Genomic DNA, 21,638 nt, shown 5'->3' on the forward strand with positions numbered 1-21,638 from the left:
TCAGCTACTGCTGCTGTTCCAGAAACGTCTTTATGCGTGTATTTCTGTGTATATTCCTTGTTCCCTTCTCAATCCCCACGGGATGGTGATTAACCAAGTTCCTTGCTAGAGGCCTGAATTATTCTATCACTTTTTAATATTTGCTGTTTGTGATTTTTTTCTGAATGACTTTGCTTTTACCATCCCAACCCTTAATATTCCCTGCAAAGGGTAGGTAAACACTTTTCTAGTAATTTTTTTTGTTTACATCATATTTTATTTTATTACAGTCAATAAATACACTTTTATATATGAAATCACTATAGAATACATATTTTAAGGCACTAAGTCTCAAAAGTGAAGGCACCTGTTATACTTTGCTCTCTAATTTGACACATTAAAACATGAGAGGTAAATCTGCCAATTTATTTTGAGTTTGCAAGCTTACATTTAATAGAATAAATCAGGTAGCTTCAGAAATCAAATAAGAAAATTAACAGGCTAGAGTCTGAACTAATAATCTTGACATGGTTTGATTATCACTTGGTTTATTCTGATTACTCATTTACCTTTTCATTTATGAATCTAAACGGACAATTCCACCTTTAGAGGTATAATAGAGCTATTAACCGATGAGACACATCTACTCATTCTCTGTAACTCTGGACATCGCATCTTGCTTTAAAATGCAAATCAGTCATGTCTTGAGCCTCTTACTGAGCAGTGAATGTGTATCCGTGCACATTCCATTTCTCTTTCTGCTGGGATTTTCTTTGGAGTCAGTGGTGCTGTCCCTAAGCAGTTCTATGTGGGCTTCTTTCAGCATCTGCAAGACAGGCACACAAAGCTCCAGTGGGCATCCACCTCTAATCCAGCCTCCACAGGACTGACTTAACAAGCCCACACACAAACAAAGGACACAGAAAAACCAAACAAAACAACACTGCTTGCTCCTTTCTAACCCTCTCCTCAGTATCTTCAATAGACATTTGAAATGTAATGTCAACAGAAAATCCGGGACTCTGAGTCAACTTTTCATAAAATGTGTGCCAACTTTGCTAACCCTAAAGTGGGATTTCTTGTGCTGAACACTTCTTTTGTTTTGTTTTGTTTCATTTGCAGGACTCTTTTTAATGCTTGGGGAACCAGTGGTTACAGCTGTGATTCTGTCTTAGACTTGATAAACTATTCTTTACATCAAAGAATAATTGATTCCTATAATTGGTTTGTGTTGTTAGACAAAACAGAAGCCATGCTGTTAGCGAATCACTTGCTCTCATTCAAACAGCCTGATGATTTTAATCATGAAAAAAGACTTTGCTGACTCCACTGGATGCGCAGGCGGGCTCGAGGCACTGAGTGTTCCTTTATGCATCGAACTCATAAACAAATAACAAATTATGCAACAAAGCCTCTCAAGTTTTTGCCTTTCTGTTTCCCAGCCCAGGGTGCTCTTTCTCACACCCTGGGCAGCTCAGGAGAGAATGGCAAGGCCCTCTGCTGGAAGCACATCAAATGCAGAAACTAGGCCAGGCAATGCCAGACAGTTCCCAGGCCCCACTGCCATTCGAAGCTTACGCTTTAGTTCGTTTTAGAACCAAACTCTGGCACTTCAGAACCTCCCTACTAATGCTTCTGCTGATTGTAAAGTCAGTGTGTGAGAATCGGAGGCAGTGTCAGGCAGCCCTCAGGAAAAGCAGGAAGGAGGTTAGGCCGTTTTAATTCTCTCTATATATATTTTATAGGCCCTCTTTGCAGGCCCACGAGGCTGTTTTTGGAATGGGAATGATCCTGTAAGAATGGTTCTTCGGCTTTTGATGTGTCAAATGATGTGACACTTGCTGTGGAAATTTAATTGTGCACTCAAAATTGCAACAATAAGCCAACCTAATACAGGCTGGTATTGTTCTAATGGTCACTGCACAATTTTTTGAAAATTTGTATTCCTTTTTTAAACATTCCCCAAATTTTAAACATTCCCCCTAAAAATAAAGTAGCCAACCCTTACCTTTGTTTTGCATGGAGTATTCTCCAAGGTCACACTTTCGGTTTTGGTTCCCATGGCTTCTTCTAAAACTAAATCAAGGAAGGTATTATGGAGAAGACAAAATAACATAAAAACCTTAAGAAAAAAACTTTTTGGTATCTTAGCAATACCTTTAATGAAGAATGGAAGGAAATGTTATGTGTTAAAAGAATGGGCCGGGCGCTGTGGCTCATGCCTGTCATCCCAGCACTTCGGGAGGCCGAAGAGGGCGGATCACAAGGTCAGGAGTTTGAGACCAGCCTGGCCAATATGGTGAAACCCCGTCTTTACTAAAAATACAAAAATTAGCCGGATGTGGTGGCACACGCCTGTAGTCCCAGCTACTCGGGAGGCTGAGGCAGAAGAATCACTTGAACCTGGGACACAGAAGTTGCAGTGAGCCGAGATCACGCCACTGCACTCCAGCCTGGGCGACAGAGTGAGACTCTGTCTCAAAAAGAAAAAAAAAAATCACTATTAAAATTACTTTAAGATTCTTTTGTAGTATTTTATCATTATCATTTATAAGTGGCACTAAGCCTATTTTACCTACTCCTCATTCACTTTATTCAAAGGAAATTCTTCTGGCCCACTATTAATAACACTCAAGCTCTGAGTTGATGCAGACATAGAGTGACAGATTGCCCCAAGCCACAAGCCACACTCTCTCCTCTACCCTGCCCTATGGGATCAAAGGACACATCTGCTTGTGAGGAATGCTTGCCAGGTCTGGGTGTGAGCATGCTCTCTGAGTCCAAAGACAGTGACCCTATTATTAATAACTTATGTGGACTCTCAAGTTTCCAAACATTCACTATTCATATCTATTTTGTATGCTATATTGATTCCTAGCTTCTTGGCTTTATCCTAACCCCAAAAGGCTGAGAAGCAAGTAGAGAAGTTGAAATTTTTTTTTTTTTGGAGACAGGGTCTTACTCTGTCACCCAGGCTGAAGTGTAGTGGCGCGGCTCACTGCAACCTCTGCCTTGCAGTCTCAAGTAATACTCCCACCTCAGCCAAGTCCCAAGTAGTTGGAACTACAGGCGCACGCACCACCATGTCCGGCTAATTTTTGTATTTTATTTTTTGTAGAGACAACCTTTCACCGTGTTGCCCAGGCTAGTCTCCAGCTCCTGAGCTATCCTGATCTCAAGTCAAGCAATTTGCTTACCTTGGCCTCTGGGATCTTATAGGCATGTGCTGCCATGCTGGCCTGAATTGTAAAAATATAACTAAAGCAAAAACGACAATATCTATCATTTTTATCATGCTTTATGCTCTTCAACATGGTTTTACAGTGCTAATTTACTTTCTAATCCAATGTATGTTCATAACAAAAAATAAATTAACCTAGTTGCATAATATAGGTAAACAAGATATATTTTTATGATAGACTATAATTCTGAATAACAAAAGTCCTCAAAAGTTAAATAGTAAAAGATATTTCAATATTTTAAATATTTTTAAAGAAAAAAGCAAAAGAAAAAAATAAAAATTAAGGCCGGGTGCAGTGGCTCATGCATGTAATCTCAGCACTTTGGGAGGCTGAGGTGAGCAGATCACGAGGTCAGGAGTTCGAGACCAGCCTGGCCCACATGGTGAAACCTGTCTCCACTAAAAATACAAACATTAGCTGGGTGTGGTGGCATGCTCCTGTAGTCCCAGCTGCTCAGGTGGCTGAGACAGGAGAATTGCTTGAATCTGGGAGGCGGAGGTTGCAGTGAGCCGAGATCCCACCACTGCACTCCAGCCTGGGTGACACAGCAAGGCTCTGTCTCAGAAAATAAATAAATAAATAAATAAAAATTAAAAAATAAAAGTTAAAAATGCAAAGTTAGGCTGGATGCGGTGACTTACGTCTATAATCCTAGCACTTTGGGAGGTCGAGGTGGGTGGATCACCTGAGGTCAGGAATTCGATACCAGCCTGGCCAACATAGTGAAACCCCATCTCTACTAAAAATGCAGAAATTAGCCCGGCATGGTGGCGGGTGCCTGTAATCCCGGATACCTGGGAGGCTGAGGCAGGAGAATCGCTGAAACCCGGGAGGCGGAGGCTGCAGTGAGCCGAGATCACAGCACTACACTCCAGCCTGGATGACAGAGTGAGACTCCGTCTCAAAAAAAAAAAACCACGCAAAGTTAAGTGATTCAGCATATAGCAAAGAACTGTCACACTGTAGCCTATATAATTTTTTTATTAGAAATGTTTCATGTATTAATCACACAATGCTGAAATACTATATACTGTAGTATTTGTGGTGCATGGCACAATGCAGACATGCACTTTTAAATATGTTAGTCTAAAGTAAAAATAAATGACAAAACTATGTTCTTTCAGCAAAAACTTATATTTGGAGTTATATGAATACAAACTGAAAATTTCAATTTAAGAGTCCATGTAGTTACTTTTCAGCTATCTTTTTCTAGTCCTAAATGGAAAGTTACACATTTATTTCTGCCCTGCCTCACTTCCATCATGAATAACAAGATGCATATGCTCATTATGACTAGACCAGGGTTTGAGGGGTGGGTTTGGGAGAGGGAACAAGAAGACATCTTAAAGATCCATGGACCCACCTGTTAGAATCCTATCAAGTTGGTCCACCATGAACTTTGCATCTTCTTCAGTGAAGCACATAGGTGGTTTTATTTTAAGTACATTTCTATGAGGTCCATCGGCACTGAGAAGCACTCGTTTTTCTTTCATCCTAATTTGTGTAGGAAATACATGTGAGTGTATGCAAAGGATAACTACGATTACTGAAGAATTATGTGAACATAGAGCAGTTTAAGTATTCTGCATTTAAGAAGCCCACATTATAAATAGGATGTATTTAAACTTTCCTTTTTCAGAGGGATGGGAGGAAGTCAAGCAAGCTTTCAAGTGGGTAGGCATCCTGCAGCCAAGATACCAAACAGGTGGGTGTGGGGGTGAATTACTTGTAGATGATGTGCTGAGCTTCAGCTGTGGCAGGGGTCCTTTTCAGATGGTCCTTCACTAAATCAATTCCAATAAAAAGGCCAATGCCCCTGCGAGAGGTGAAGAAAAACTTGACCCACAATCTGTCCAACTCTTCACTGTCACAAAAAGTTAACACTATCACCAAACTTCCATTTAATTTCCAAGTTTAATTCTAACTAAATCAAGATACCAATCTATGTTCACAGTTGTTTCTACTTTTGGAAATAAATTAGTTTTTGTCATCCAGTTTTCTTTTCTCAATTATAAAAGAAAATGGCTTAAAAACAACCCTTTCATGCTATTTAGTTTCTCAGGATGTTAATGATGATAAATGTTAACATTATATATATATATATATGTCAGTATTTCATACATATATATGAAAAATATCCAGCTTTTCAGAATAGCATTTTAAATAATTTTCAATAAATTATTTAGAGCTACATTAAGTTCCTTCTTTTCATCTTTTGGGTGCTGACATTATCCTAACTTTATTAAAAAAGTATAAAAGCCAGGAAAGACATATACCCAAATGTTTTTTGTTGTTGTTGGTTTATTTATTTATTTTATAGAAACAAGGTTTCTTGTTATGTTGCCCAGGCTGGTCTCAAACTCCTGGGCTCAAGCAATATTCCTGCCTCTGCCTCCCAAGGTGCTGGGATTACAGATGTGAACCACCACATCCGGCCCCACCCAAATGTTAACAGTGGTGATATCTGGATTCTGGAATAAGAATAATTTTTGCTATCTCTGTTTTTTGGTGTTTTCCAGATTTAGTTTTATGTACTTTATTATAAACTTACAAGATAAAATATAAGCTATTATTATTATTGTTAGAGACAGGATTTCACCCTATCACCCAGGCTGGAATGCAGAGGCACAATCTCGGCTCACTGCAACCTCTGCCTCCCAGGCTCAAGTGATTCTCATGCCTCAGCCTCCCAAGTAGCTGGGACTATTGGTGTGTGCCACCACACCTGGCTAATTTTTTGTAGTTTTAATAGAGACGGGGTTTCACCATGTTGCCCAGCCTATAAACTATTATTATTTTGAAAAAAATGAGTAACTACATGACAACTTCATAATGAACATACCTAATATCTCCTATCAAAGTGTGTTTAGCCTTCTGTTTTTTCAGTAACTCAGTGAGATAATTCCCTACTCTCTTGGCATTTCCTTGAAGGTCTTCATTTTCAATTATATCCAGGACAGCCAAACCAACAGCACAAGATACTGGATTTCCTCCATACTGTAAAAAAAAAAAAGACAAATGAGAAAATATACCAGTTGAATGAGTGGTATTCCCTCATCCATGAGAAATTTGGCTCATACATACATAAGTGAAGATATAATTTGAATAAAATGTTCTCTTATAATATTAGTTTCTCATATTTAGAATAGAGCATGATTCTATTTATTCAGGATTGAGTGAAAATTCATTCTAAATTATATTATCCAAGCTGCATAACTGGTATGAAGGACTACCAGTGATTTTATTTGCTCATCCAAACAAAAGCAGACATTATGTTGGGAGTTCAGGATTTCATAGTGTTGCCCAGTGAGGGAAATAGGGGTTTCTGCCCTTGAAGAGCTGAGTCAAAGTAGCTAAGCAATGACATTTTCCCCAAGCAATTTATGTCCTCAGATTTGAATCTTACTTTTAGCTGTAACAAGTCATATTATATATACTGAACAAACTACAATAATTTTTCCAAGCTTAAAGCTTATGGGGATAAGTCAAAAAATATAATATCCCAAAGATAAAAATTTAGTATCTCTTATGACAGCTGTATAACATTTACAGTACTGAGTCATAAAAATACTTTAAAAGTGTTTTGGAAATTTAAGTATGATATGAAACAAAGAAATGAAAATATCATAACCTGTAGAATTTAGCAGGGCAACCATCTATCATTGGAAAAATTAATAAGACTGTTTTAGGACGGGTAAAGATACACAAGCAGAAATACAAGGAGCATTTTGTCAGACAGAATAAAATCTGGTTAGATAAAAGTTTGGCCATATCTAATGCATGTGGGACTTAAAATCTAGATGACGGGTTGACAGGTGCAGCAAACCACCATGGCACATGTGTACCTATGTAACAAACCTGCACATTCTACTCATGTATCCCGGAACTTAAAGTATAATTTTATATATATATGTAAGTATTTAAGATGTTTTATTAAAATAAGAAAAACTTTGGCCAGAGTTCTGGGTGGTTAGCCGGCAATACTGAGCTTTATTCTTTACTACATTGGCAAAAAATATAAGAACATGCATTATTTTTCCTTCTTAGCATTAAAGTTGGAGACCAAAATGTACCGTATTAAAATATTCCATCCCAGAGCTGCTGAAGGCTTCTGCAATTTCTTTGGTTGTTACCACACATGCCACCGGGTGGCCATTGCCCATCGGTTTTCCCATTGTGACGATGTCTGGAACAAAGTCTTCACCATACATCTGGAAGCTCCAGAAATGTTTCCCAACTCGGCCAAAGCCCACTTGAACTTCATCAGCTATAAACACACCCCCTGCACCGTGTACATATCTGAAAAGCAAAGCGGCAGTCTAATGCCTTCAGGTCACTGAGATCCCCAAACCCACCCACAAAGATGCAAATTATTGAAGACAAAAAAAAAAAAAAAAAAGTTGTTAACCTGAAGCCTTAATTTTTCTTAAAAAACATTTCAGTACTCTAAACCCCACATAAATGTCATTGACTTTACAATATAATCACGTAATTTTTAGATTAGATATATTCCATACCAGTTGGGTTTGTGCTACTTAAAGTAAGGTATATTGCAGTATTTTTTTTTTAGGAGATGGGGTCTCACTCTGTTGCCCAGGCTGGAGTGCAGTGGTATGATCAAACTCCCTGTAACCTCAAACTCCTGGGCTCAAGCCATCCTCCCACCTCAGCCTCCCGAGTAGCTGGAACTACAAACGTGTGCCACCATGCCCAGATAATATTTTTAAAAAGGTTTTGTAGAGAGGGGGGTCTTGCTATGTTGCCCAGCTGGTATTGAATTCCTGGCCTCAGGTGATCCTTCTGCTTTGGCCTCCCAAAGTGCTGGGATTATAGGCATGAGCCACAGCACCCAGTCCTATTACCATATTACCTTTTAAGTGGGAAGAGAAAGAATCAAACAAGTAGTTGTTAACAGGGTTAGTCTTCAAATATTTACTAACTGGGAAGGCTTGCATAATGGTTAATACTGAGTGTCAACTTGATTGAATTGAAGGACACAAAGTATTAATCCTGGGTTCCTGGGTATGTCTGTGAGGGTGTTCCCAAAAGAGATTAACATTTGAGTCAGTGGGCTGGGGAAAGCAGATCCATGCTTAATCTGGTGGGCACAATCTAATCAGCTGCCAGCGAATAGAAAGCAGGCAGAAAAATGTGAAGAGGAGAGACTGGCCTAGCCTCCCAGCCTACATCTTTCTCCCATGCTGGATGCTTCCTGCCCTCAAACATCAGACTCCAGGTTCTTCAGTTTTGGGACTTAAACTGGTTGTCCTTGCTCCTCAGCTTGCAGACAGCCTATTGTGGGACCTTGTGATCATGTAAGTTAATACTTAATACCGCCGTGTGTGTGTGTGTGTGTGTGTGTGTGTGTGTATGATATGTGATATATATACGATATATATGATATGTGATATATCATATAGATATATATTATATATATATGTATATGATATATATATATACACACACATATCCTATTAGTTCGGTCCCTCTAGAGAACCCTGACTAATACAGATTTGGCACTAGCCAATCAGAGAGGATGCAGGCTGGAGGCTGGAGCAGAGTTCTGAACCCCCGCTGTTGGACCATGTGTAAACCTTGTACTTGCTGGATCTTGGGGAAGGCTGAGAGAGCATCCAGGAGTCCTGGGTTGGCAGGCACTCAGGTGTGGCTATTTACCAGCTAATCAGGAATTATTTTAATATCTTAGCAACTAGTATGGCCCTACAGAATTGTCACAGTGCTCTCAGTTTGACCAAGGAGGCCCAAGTCAAGTACATACTCTGCCACTTTCTGGAAGTAGCCTGCTGGAGGAATTATTTGTCCGCCACAACTCTGCATGGATTCAGCAATAAAGGCAGCAATCTATACAAGAGAAGATGGTGTCAAAGTCCATTAGGTCCGCCTACAACCCCCCTAAAAAGAGTATATCTTACAGAGCAGGTTATTTTAAAAATGGCTAGGAATAGACCTGTAGCAAGTGGCAAATTAGCCATTTGATTAAAGAAAAAGGAAAAGGTGTCTATGCAGGAAAAGCAATTGATTTAAAGCATTAACTTCTGAAAATCTAGGGTACCAATAAAGCTACCATGAGAAATAGAGGAGATGAGAGGGCAACTTCCATTTCTCCATCATTACATGCAGCAGTTTCATTAGGATGAACTGAATAGACTGCTATTTTTATTAGTCTTTGGTTATGAACCTGTAAAAAGTTACCTAGGTCCAAAGGCATTGTCGTGATGCCTGTTTCTTTTTTTTTTTTTTTTTTTTTTTTTTTTGAGACGGAGTCTCGCTCTGTCGCCCAGGCTGGAGTGCAGTGGCGAATCTCGGCTCACTGCAAGCTCCGCCTCCCGGGTTCACGCCATTCTCCTGCCTCAGCCTCCCGAGTAGCTGGGACTACAGGCGCCCGCTACCACGCCCGGCTAATTTTTTGTATTTTTAGTAGAGACGGGGTTTCACCGTGTTAGCCAGGATGGTCTCGATCTCCTGACATCGTGATCCGCCCGCCTCGGCCTCCCAAAGTGCTGGGATTACAGGCGTGAGCCACCGTGCCCGGCCGATGCCTGTTTCTTAAGCTTGGTGAAGCAGGGCTGCTTGAGGCTGGAATTTGCACCATGAAAATGGCAGGGTGGTTTGTGGCCACACACTGTAGTTCCTGTGCCGTATTTCTAGGTTTTGCCCTAAACCACGCTTAACTCAACAGTGGGCAGTTAACAACAGGAACTACAGATGAATCATTCTAGAGACTAAGAAAAGAGAAGTAGGAAATAGATAATGTTGAAGAGAAAGCACAAAGAATGTGAGATAAGAAATCAAGAGAACCCAGGTTCTAGTTCAGACTACCCCTTAGTAATTGTATGACCTTGGGTTAAATCCTTCACTTTTTAGATATTTGGTTTCTTAGTTGTAAAATGAGGCTGTTGGACTCAAGATTTTTGCTGTACAATTCCATGACTTTGCAAGCACATCTAATATTCTGAAGCACTGATCTTATATTTGTTCATTGCTTTCAGCACTGCTAATATGATAGCAACAATCCAATAAATGTTGAATGCTAATGTTCTCAAAAAATTATTCAAACCCTCTTTTAGCAGCAAAGAGTCCGTAAGATCTTGTTAATGTAAATTTTTTCCTAAAAGTGTTGTTTGCCATTTGTTTAAACAGGTACAGACCACATTTGAAGAGGAAGAGTATGAAGCTTCCCACAACACGTAGAGCTTTAGGTCTACCTGCACAGATGTTTCACATAAGAAGATAAAAACAAATGGGTTGGGGGAAAAAAAGAAGAAGCAGTTAAGAAATGTGAATGGCTCTCTAGTCATGAAGACAAAAATATTTGAGTTAATTAGAAAAAGAAAAGGCCTCATTTTTATTTCAGTTAAGGTTTTTTTTAAAATAGCCAAGTCTATGCCATAAGCCAATTTTAAGGCAAAGTACTGTCAGGTTGCATTAAAATCCACATAAGTAACCTACAGATGGGCTGAGAATTGAACATTAAGCTGAAGACAGTAGGGTGAAGACCAAGAAAGTGAAAACACTTTTTTCCTGCTCTCAAGGATTTTGTTTCTGTCTTAGAAGTCCAAGCCCACATCGGAAGAACATTTTCTGCCTTGGCTTACCCAGGTGCAAACCAGCCCCAGGCTCCATGGCTTCAAGAAGGTCGAAGTTCAAGGGAAGCACCAAGGCTCCCTTGTGGGTCTGGAAATCTGCATTGGTCCTCAGGTCCCAGGGCTACTTTGTCTCTTCTCTTCCCTTCACCATATAATGACCCCTACCCCTCTAGACTAGACCCTGCATACCACTGAAAAGGTCAGAATTAGGCAATCAGTTCTGGAACCAGATAATGGTTGTATTTCCAGGATAAATACAAGTAGACAGTCTTAGAGGCATGATTGTAATAACGCATTTTTGAAATTTGAATCAAGTGAAAACGTAACTAGAGAAGAACAGAAAGGGACATTAGATATAATCCTTTTCCATCTCTTCAGTAAATCCCAACAGTTTTAATCCCTTTTATAAAAGATGTTGAGATGTTTCCAAAGCTATAAATACAAACCTTCCTTCCACTGTTATGAGCATCTTCAATGATTTTCTTCACTTCATCTGCATAAGCACTGGCTGGGTCTGCATGGTCTTCTCTATATTTTCCTCTGTAAGTATCTGGAGTTGGTGCCTGAAAACGTCAAATAATGCAGTTGCTTGTAATTTGCCTTTTCGACAAACCTTAAAAAAAAGGCATTTCCCCACAAGAACATGTTAGAATGGTGATCATGTGAACTTAAGATACTTTAGGTTTTTTTGTTCTTTTTTTCCCTTAACATTTCTAAATTCTGTGAAGAACTGACATCTTTAAATTGTGAACAGAAGTTTGGATTTGCTTCCAGACTGTTATAAATCAAGACTATATCCCTCCTCACATAAATAGAACATTCAAATCAACAAATGTGATGATAGTATTTAAAAATGTCAGTGAATGGAAACTGTATTAACTAGTCTGTATTTAAAATGAGCCAACACCGATCAACTATATTACAAATCGTAATCATTCAGAAAACTAGAGTGTGTTAGCACTCACTCCAGATCTTAAAATCTTGAAAATATTGATGATTCTCAAGAAATTTGGCCAGGCGCTGTGGCTCACGTCTGTAATCCCAGCACTTTGGGAGGCTGAGGTGTGCAGGTCTCTTAAGGTCAGGAGTTTGAGACCAGCCTGGCCTACATGATGAAACCCTGTCTCTACAAAAAATACAAAAATTAGCAGGGCTTGGTAGTGTATGCCTGTAATCCCAGCTGCTCAGGAGGCTGAGGCTGAAGAATCGCTTGAACACTGTAAGCGGAGGTTTCAGTGAGCCAAGATCGTGCCACTGCACTCCAGCCTAGGTAGCAAAATGAGACTCCGTCTCAAATAAATAAATAAATAAATAAAAAGAAAAGAAAAAAGAAATTATACTGTTCCTCAGTTAAGACAAACACACCAAATAAATTTCACCTTTTCAACAACTTGGTTGGTTTCTTTATTTTACTTAATAAAGCTATATAATAATTTAGCATTATTATACAGAGCAATTTACTTTTTTCTTTTCTTTTTTTTTTTTTTTTGAGATGGAGTCTCACTCTGTCACCCAGGCTGGAGTGCAGTGGCACGATCTTGGCTCACTGCAACCTCCACCTCCCAGGTTCAAGCGATTCTCCTGTCTCAGCCTCCCAAGTTGCTGGGACTGCAGGCACCTGCCACCACACCTGGCTAATTTTTGTACTTTTTTTAAGTAGAGACAGGATTTCGCCATGTTGTCCAGGCTGGTCTTGAATTCCTGACCTCCAGTGATCCGCCCACCTCGGCCTCCCAAAGCCCTAGAACTACAGGCATGAGCCACTGTGCCCGGCCAAGAGCAATTTAAAAACACACTTAGTTCAACTCTGAATTTTGAGTTGGCATTTGTGATAGAAAATGTAACTGAAGATTAAGGAGCAAGAAAAATAAAATGATAGCTCTGAACAACTACTAAACTAATTTGCCTATTGTAATACTCATCAATGTATTTTAAATAGATAAATAAATTTTAAATAACATTCTGTCATTATTTAGCCCTTTGACCTTAGCAAGCCACATAACTGCTCTTGATTTTAGTTTCTCTTTCATGGTTCATCTAGATGAAAGCATTGGCTGGATTATCATTAAGCATTCCTCCAATACAAACATTCTGATTTAGGATTTTAAGACACTTACCACATGTACAAATTCTTTTTTGACATCTTTTCCTTTCTGAAACTTATATGGGCTAATCTCAATTAAGGATGATAGGTGACCATGGTAAGCACTGAAGAGAGAAAGAAAAAAAAAACAGTAATCAAAATAATTCCAAGAGAGATGTTTTCAAGTATATGAAAACCAGTGTTGCATTTCATCCGTATGCATCCATCCAGGGAGAATCTCAACACTGGTGCCAGATTTGACTATATGGGATCTAATTTTTCATGGCAAGACTGGCCCTTAATGTGTCCAATTCTTCTTTTACATGTAATAAAACTCATAGAAAGCCAAGCATGTGTCCTCATTGACAATTTATTTTTAGTTGGGAAAAACTGATGTATTTGGATTATATTGCTAAATTAGATTGTCTAAATGTGAAAAATTGTTTTCTATATCCTCATGCAATACTTTACGTGTATGTATTCTTTAAATGTGTTAAAAGAATATGTGTTACATTCTAGTAAATTTAAAAACAACTTTATATCATAGAATGGGCATCTGTTTCTGTTCAGGATGATTTCTAAAGCATGTCCACTTGCAAATATTAGGCAAATATTACTTGAGAAGGAAAAGGAGATCTTTTTAAGAACTAAGATTGAGGCTAGCCATATGCAGAAGAATGAAACTAGACTCCTGCCTTTTATCATATACAAAAATTAACTCAACATGGATTAAAGACTTAAATTTAAGACATAAAACTGTAAAAATCCTAGAAGAAACCCCAGGAAATACCATTCTGGACATCAGCCTTGGCAAAGAATTTATGAATAAGTTCCCAAAAGCAATTGGGAAGGGCATGAAATGAGGTGCATATTTAACTTCACCCTCTACATCTGAAGTTAGTGAGTGGGGTGGAGGAGTAGACAAAAATTTAAAAGAAAAAATATCCGTAGGCTAGCCTCGGTGGCTCACGCCTGTAATCCTAGCACTTTGGGGGGCTGAGGCGGGTGGATCACTTAAGGTCAGGAGTTCGAAACCAGCCTGGCCAACATGGCGAAAACCTGTCTCTACTAAAAATACAAAAAAAGTTAGTTGGGCATGGCAGCGGGCACCTATAATACCAGCTAATTCCAGAGGCTGAGGCAGGAGAATTGCTTGAACCCAGGAGGCGGAGGTTGCAATGAGTGGAGATCGCGCCACTGCACTCCAGCCTGGATGACAGAGCGAGACTCCATCTCAAAACAAACAAACAAACAAACAAACAAACAAACAAACTCTAATAAAGATGGAAGTTGCCAGATTTCTGGTTTAAAATGTAATAAATTCATGTTTGACAGGTAAGATTAGATAGTGACTGTTAATAATTACAGGCTAATGAAAAAGTTTTAAATTTTACCTGGCTGCCGGTTTTCTTTAAAATTTGCTGTAAATTGTTATCTTTAAAATTAGTGACTGCGAATAATCACAATAGTGAAGTGAATGCTTGAACTTTTTTTGAAATTAATTGTATTCTTATTTGGAAAACAATTTAATTACTTACATGTTAATAGTGGCTCAGTGAATAATGTGTGAAAAGTAATCCATGATTCATGCAAACTCCATGAAGCTACATCCCCCACAGTAACCAAGAGAGCCTCTCCTACTTCCTGGTACTTAGAAGGAATTAAGTATCCCTCTGGATTTAAGCTGGCCTTGATAGCTTAATACATAATTTTTAAAAACATTAAAACATTGCTCCATATATCTGTCCTCTTTCACATGCGTTCATGGTATTAGTATGGATAGGATCAATACAATTTTGTCTCTGAAGAAGCTTCTTGCTTAAAAATCTTGTGTCCAAGACTTACTGGTCAAGAGTGATCACATCCTGGTGGCCTCTGAACTGCCGAGCCAGGCGTAAGGCTAAGTCGTTGGCTTCGGATCTATTAAGATAACATAGAGAGAGAGGACACTGTGACAGTCTCTTTTTAAAACATTTAGGATGTGCCAGGCACGGTAGCTCACGCCTGTAATCCTAGCGCTTTGGGAGGCCAAGGAGGGCCGATTGCCTGAGCTCAGAAGGTAGAGACCAGATTAGGCAACCCGTCTCTACTAAAATACAAAAAATTAGCCAGGCGCAGCAGCGTGCGCCTATAGTCTCAGCTACTTGGGAGGCCGAGGCAAGAGAATTGCTTCAACCTGGGAGGTGGAGATTGCAGTGAGTGGAGATTGCCCCACTGCACTCCAGCCTGGGTAACAGACTGAGACTCCATCTCCAGAACAACAACAACAAAAAACATTTAGGATGTTAATTACAAAAGTTGTAAGATTACATTTATTCAGAAACTTATAAAATAATAAGTTGAAATCCTCTCCTTCCTCTATCTTGCCTGCCCACTTTACCCTTCTAATATAAGATTCCTTAGATGTTTTCAGTAAAGAATGAGACATATAGAAGAAACCCAATAAAAATTAAGGATATGCTGCCCATTCCAGACTTTAGTCTAGTTCAGCCACATAGTGACTGAGGACATGAAGAAGCCTTCATTAAATCTGATCTCCACAGGAGGAATGGGAGACTGAGGGCCCATTTGATTGGCTGCCAACCCTATGTCATATTTACCCAACATTTGACTAGCTTCCTTCTCTATAAAATGAGTATCAAATTTTTTCCTATACATTTCAGACAATCTAAATATACTACCCAAAAAAAGGAAGAAAATAATAATAAGTGGAATGTTTACTATCTGCTAAACATCATGCTGAGGATTTTACTTGTATTTTTTCTCATAACAGCATTACAAGTATTGCCATCTCCTTTATATGGATAAAACAGCCTCAGAGAGGTAAAGTAATCAGAATAAGGTCTCATAGCTAATATGAGGTAGAGCAGGATTCAGACTGAAGACTTTTTACTTTTAAGAGTATTTTGTTGGCCAGACATGGTGGCGGTGGCTCATACCTGTAATCTTAGCAATTTGGTAGGCCAAGGCGGGAAGATTTCTTGAGGTCAGGAGTTCAAGACCAACCTGACCAATCTAGCAATACCTTGTCTCTAAAAATAATAAAGTAATTTTTTAAATTAAAAAAAATAGAATATTAGTGTTGGCTGGGTGCGGTGACTCATGTCTGTAATCCTAGCACTTTGGGAGGCTGAGGCGGGCAGATTGCTTGAGCCCATGAGTTTGAGACCAGTCTGGGCAACATGGTGAAACCCCATCTCCACAAAAAATACAAAAATTAGCCCAGGCATAGTGGGTTATGTAACCCCTATGGGTTACAGGGGCTCACCCTGTAACCCCAACACTTTGGGAAGCTGAGCCAGGCACAGTAGTGTGACCACCACGCTGGACATAAATTGGTTTTAAAATATCTTGATGGAAAGTGAATCACAGAGAGTCATATAATCAAATATTCACGGAATGTCTAATAGTTAATTTTCATATATATTTCTTTCTTTCTTTTTTTTTTTTGACGGAGTCTCACTCTGTCGCCAGGCTGGAGTGCAATGGTGTGATCTCAGCTCACTGCAACCTGACTGCAATTCTCCTGCCTCAGCCTCCCAAGTAGCTGGGACTACAGGCACACACAATCACGTGCAGCTAATTTTTGTATTTTTAGTAGAGACAGGGTTTCACCATGTTGGCCAGGATGGTCTTGATCTCTTGACCTCGTGATCCACCCTCCTTGGCCTCCCAAAGTGCTGGGATTACAGGCATGAGCCACCACGCCGAACCATATTTCGTTTTTAAAATAGGAGTTTCTACTATATATCTATAAAGCTTTCCCCAATATAATATTGCACTTTAAGCACATATTTAGACATGCATTTGCAAAAACATACTTCTAAATATCTGCATAATAGTCTATAGAATGGATATATAATGATTTGAATTTACAGAATTTAAAAGTTGGGGCCAGGCACGGTGGCTCACACCTGTAATCCCTGCACTTTGGAAGGCTGAGGTGGGCAGATTGCTTGAGTTCAGGAGTTCAAGAGCAGCCTGGGCAACATAATGAGACACTGTCACTAAAAATCAAACAAAACAAAACAAAAAACTAAGTTAAAAAGTTGAGGCAGCCCGAGGTGCCTGCATGGAGATGGCCAGCCTGTGGGTGTTGGTGCTGGCCCCAGGGTCCCCACGCTGACCCCGAGGTGCTGCTGGTGGCCCTGTGCATGGCCTTCCAGACCAGCCCGCATCTCTTGGGGCTCCTTCTGGCTGGGCACGGTTGCTCATGCTTGCAATCCCAGCACTGGGAGGCCGAGGCGGGTGGATCACCTGAGGTCGGGAGTTTGAGACCATCCTGACCAACATGGAGAAAGTCCATCTCTACTAGAATACAAAATTAGCTGGGTGTGGTGGCGCATGCCTGTAATCCCAGCTACTCAGGAGGCTGAGGCAGGAGAATCACTCAAACTCGGGAGGTGGAGGTTGCAGTGAGCAGAGATAGTGCCATTACACTCCAGCCTGGGGAACAAGAGCGAAATGCCATCTCAAAAAAATAAATAAATAAATGAAAGTTGAAATGTATCTATTTGAGTTTCCTTCTTTTTTCTTTTCTTGTGTTTGTATTGGGGAAATATGCTCAATTTTCAACAATCAAAAATCTTTAAAAAGTCTAGCTTGTTGCCAGGCGCAGTGGCTCACGCCTGTAATCCCAGCACTTTAGGAGGCTGAGGTGGGTGGATCACAAAAAATTAGCTGGGCGTTGTGGCGGGTGCCTGTAATCCCAGCTACTTGGGAGCCTGAGGCAGGAGAATAGCGTGAACCTGGGAAGCGGAGCTTGCAGTGAGCTGAGATCACACCACTGCACTCCAGCCTGGGCGATAGAGCAAGGCTCCATCTCAAAAAAAAAAAAAAAAGTTTTAGCTTGTTTACTAGAGTTATTTCTTGGCTAAAGTTCCTCATACACTCATTGAAAGAATATCTTGGCCTATCAATCCTTCAGCTACTTATTGCACTGCCTGAGGAGGTGAGCATCATTTGATCAGTTAGATTCACAGTCGTAGAATAAAGTGGGAGAACCAGAAAGGCTAGGTCCCTAATGTGTGATCACTTAGTGAATGGCAAGAAACTCAGCAAACCCTTTTGGACAAGCTCCACCATGAATCAAAAGGAAAGATTTGTGTGCAAGAGTAGACAAAGTTTAGTGGGAATGGGGAGGGGTGGGAAACCATGAAACATACCCTGAATTTGTAAAATAACAAACAGAGAGTTTCTCCGGCAGAGTTGCTGAAAGGCGTTTGGCATACTCAACAATGTTGTCGTGGAGGAATCGAGAATTTGTATTTAGCAGTTCCATCTGTTTCAGGGCAGCTTTGACCACTCCTGGGTGACAGTGTCCCACTAAAATTTATGAAACAAAAGCCCAAGAAATAAGTTAGAATTCTAAGTGCCTGGGAATAAGAGGAATTATGAAGCAAGCAAGCAAACAAACAAACAAAAGTTGAGTTCCTTTCTCTTCCATATTTTGCTGCGATTTTCCCCACTAGGACTACTGGCCCACTCAGCAAAGGAACTGCAGCCACTGCAATTCCCCAGACAAAGATTAAGTGTTCCAAGTCAGCTTTACTCCATGAACATTTCCTCCAAAGCACTGCAAGGACAGGACATTTACCATGGGCAACATTGTTGATGCAGTCCAAGTACTGTTCACCGTTCTCATCAAACATGTACTGCCTCTGGGCTCTCACTATTTTGATGGGATCCGACGCAAAGAAAACTTTGCATGAGGGCCTAGAAATAATCAAAGGAAACACTTTGGTCTTGTAGGACTACTGTCAGTATTTTTCCTTCTCAATGAAGGTCCCCATCAGTGGAAAAGTACAGTTACATAAAGGAAAGGGAAAACACAACCTGGATGACATACATTTCTTTTCATTTCATGTAAACCTGGAAACTTTTATGTTAATCCCCCATTCATGACATTGTTCACATTCCTTATGCTTGTTATATTAAATATGCCATGATTTGACAATTTATTAGAGGCACAGGAATCCACTCTCTGATGGTTCTAATCACACAGACCAATAACTAATTTTCCTTTGAGAAATTTTGTTCTATCAGAAAAAAAATAACCAAGTGTTTTTGGGGGGCTTAATGTGTCAGAAGCTGTTATATATTTTGTAAATATTATTTAATCCTGTCAACAATCCTATGAAAGAGAGGTTATTATCTTTCTCACTCTTATAGATGAGGAGACCAAGGCACAGAGAAATTAAGAAACTGGTTTAAGGTTACATAGACAGTAAATGAGAAAACCAGAATTTGCAAGTAGGCTGTGTTGTGCTGTAGCCCAAGGTAGACATCTCTGTTTCCCCTTCAATCTAATGTATAAAGACATGAATAGCACTGAAAGCTAAATGCAAATAACCTAGAGTTAAATACTACGCAGGAAGTTTTATAGATTATTTTCATTTTCATGTATTTTGAGTGGTACTTGTCCTGTATCAAATGGATTTTCCATTATTAAATAGTGAAATTCAATTATTCTTCTAAGCATTTAATATGTTTTTTTGAGCATAATAAGGTCATCCATACTTTTATTTGGATGAATGGCTGGATTATACATTTTAGCACATAGAAATTTCACAAAGGCTTCTAATCTTGGCTTTATGAACATTTAAGAACTAAAGTTAAATATATTTATTTATTTTGATGATTTTGCATACGTACAAAAAAACCCTCACACACATTGGAGGTAGTTCTAGTAGTAGAAATATACTAAATTGATATGTAACTATTTAGAAGAAATTTTGATTATTACAAACAGTAGGTAACCTCAAATTTTAAAATTGCATAAGGTTGTGTTATATATTGATTTTTTTTAAGCATCATCAGCTGAAATGAAAATAGTATTTTATAAGAATTTCTTATTGGTTCAAACTCAGCTGTTAGTTTATACCTACAAGTTAAAATACAAAAAAATACTTTGTTAAGGATGTGAGCTGAAAGCTGCAGACTTCACATTGCCTTTTTAATACACTTTCCACCTTGCCCGTCAGACTTCAGGTAAAATTCTCCTTTTTCCAGTCAGCCCATGGCTACACTCGTGCTTTTAGAAAATTTGTTCTGCTCATGTCAGAAACCATTAGGCATTTACCGGAATCTAACTAAGATTGAAAACTAACGCAGTGAGTGATTAGAAAAAGTAGGGTAGTGATTGATTAATGGGGAAAGAACTGGATTATTTTGATCCCACTTCGCGGCTGAGAGAGATGGAACTAGTCTTCCAAACCACCCAGAAAACCCTCCAGTTGGGGTGAGGAGCTTCAGTCTGAGAAACTGTCCAGCATTCCTCCGAAGAGGATGCGGATTGTTTTCTTCCTTGTAACCCCAAGTGCTCTCTCATGCCCACTGGCCCGGCTGCAGTCGTTCATTTCAAGTGAATATTGCAGACGGTTGACTTTACAGTATTTGGGGTCATTAATCATCATTTATATTTACACGTATCTTTTTAAAAACCACGCACAAAACACTAACATATTAATCTCATCTTCTTGCTCCTGTGAAGTAGAATGTTATTCCTACTTTCATAGAAGAGACAATTAAAGTAATTTGACAGAGGTCACACAGGGAATATGACACCCAACGAGGGCCAGAGCCCCTGTCGGTCTCATATACTCACCATTATATTACTAAGTCGTTTGTGACGGGGGCAAGACAAGCAGGCTGGGGAGAACACAGCTTGGGAGACCAAGTTGGGTAAGAGGGATCTAAATAAAGTCTCTTGCTTTTCTAACAGAAGGTGGTTTCAAGTTTTTCTATTGGCTAGATAAACCCTTCACCGCTTAACCAAGCATGCAAGAAGAAAAAGCTCACTTTAAGTAAAAATTGTCAGAATTGGTTTGTTTGCGGAGCCATCATGAAAAAATATTTCTCAGTTCACGGTTTCCAAAAACTTTCGAGTTGTGTGGGGGTGGCGGAGCGCTATCCTTCTTCCACCCATCTCCCATCCCTGGAATGGTGTCTGCTAGGGCTACTGGCCGTCATCCACCAACCCCTCTAGCCGGCCGGCAGCCCCCGCTAGTCCGCCGGCTGCAGAGCGAGCCGGGGACTTTCGAGCGGGCAGGAAGCCCAGCGTTCCGGGTTCCAGGAGCGTTTCTGGGAGCCCGCGCGGCCCCTGCAGGTAGAGGCGTGCGGGGCGCGTGCACAGACGCGGCGGGCACGGAGTGCGGCTGCAGCCCATCGCTTGTTCCCTAGCCGGCTTTCTCTCTCCACCTTCTGCACTCGTTATTGCCCCCTCTCTGCACTTTCTTCCGGGCCAGGGTGCCCTTACCCGATGTGCTTCTTCCTCAGCGCCAGAGTGTGCCGCTTACTGTACAGCTCGCACATGGTGGCGGGGTGCAGGGCGCTGCGAAGGTGCAAGATGCGCCTGTCTGGTCTGCGCGCCTCCTACGCGAGCCTGGGACTGCCTTGGCGGCCCCGGCCGGCCTTCCTCCGTTATCCCTCGTGGCGCTCTCTTGCCTGGGGCGTCGGAGGTCACTGGTGGCATCAACTAGCTAGGATCATCTCCCTTTTAAGTCTGGCTCTGGCGTTGCCCTTTGCCAAGCCCCTCCTCCTCCCCCGCCGGGGCCGCGGGCAGGTCGCCGGGCTAGCAGCTCATTCGCCACCACCCTGTCCTGCCAGGCCGGCTCGGCCCTACCCGCCCCTATCATTCCTCTGAATTCGCCTTTCATTCTCCTAACTTTGCCTCGTCTTTGCTTTTCCTCCTCCTCTGCCTGCGAATTCCCTCCTTCCCACGTTCTT

General features: G+C 40.5%; 1 protein-coding gene across 2 annotated transcripts; it reads right to left on the reverse strand.

Moving 5' to 3' along the window:
* Positions 1-384: 384 nt before the first annotated feature.
* Positions 385-21,430, reverse strand: ETNPPL (ethanolamine-phosphate phospho-lyase). Of its 2 annotated transcripts, XM_003830007.5 has the most exons (13): positions 21,169-21,430; positions 18,508-18,626; positions 18,077-18,236; positions 14,757-14,831; positions 12,946-13,036; positions 11,275-11,391; positions 9,001-9,083; positions 7,295-7,520; positions 6,064-6,218; positions 4,948-5,037; positions 4,585-4,715; positions 1,988-2,055; positions 385-805 (listed from the first exon to the last, which is right to left on the reverse strand). In XM_003830007.5, exons 1-13 carry the CDS (start codon positions 21,222-21,224, stop codon positions 677-679), a joined length of 1,500 nt encoding a protein of 499 aa, XP_003830055.2. In that variant the 5' UTR covers positions 21,225-21,430; the 3' UTR covers positions 385-676. The 2 variants fall into 2 exon arrangements, with proteins under 2 accessions (XP_003830055.2, XP_008953616.1); XM_008955368.4 differs by lacking the exon at positions 18,508-18,626 and having other exon boundaries at positions 21,169-21,428.
* Between the last annotated feature and the right edge of the window lie 208 nt (positions 21,431-21,638).

The sequence above is a fragment of the Pan paniscus genome, chromosome 3 (assembly GCF_029289425.2).
Source record: "Pan paniscus chromosome 3, NHGRI_mPanPan1-v2.0_pri, whole genome shotgun sequence".
In the NCBI taxonomy this organism is placed as follows: Eukaryota; Metazoa; Chordata; class Mammalia; order Primates; family Hominidae; genus Pan; species Pan paniscus.

Bases quoted from the DNA above. Each gene is read 5' to 3' on its own strand.
- ETNPPL (XM_003830007.5), bottom strand. From the start codon at position 21,224: ATGTGCGAGCTGTACAGTAAGCGGCACACTCTGGCGCTGAGGAAGAAG. The intron at 18,627-21,168 runs GTAAGGGCACCC...GATTATTTCTAG, and splicing joins CTGAGGAAGAAGCACATCGG to GCCCTCATGCAAAGTTTTCT. The intron at 11,392-12,945 runs GTAAGTGTCTTA...TGACGTTTTCAG, and splicing joins AAAAAGAATTTGTACATGTG to GCACCAACTCCAGATACTTA.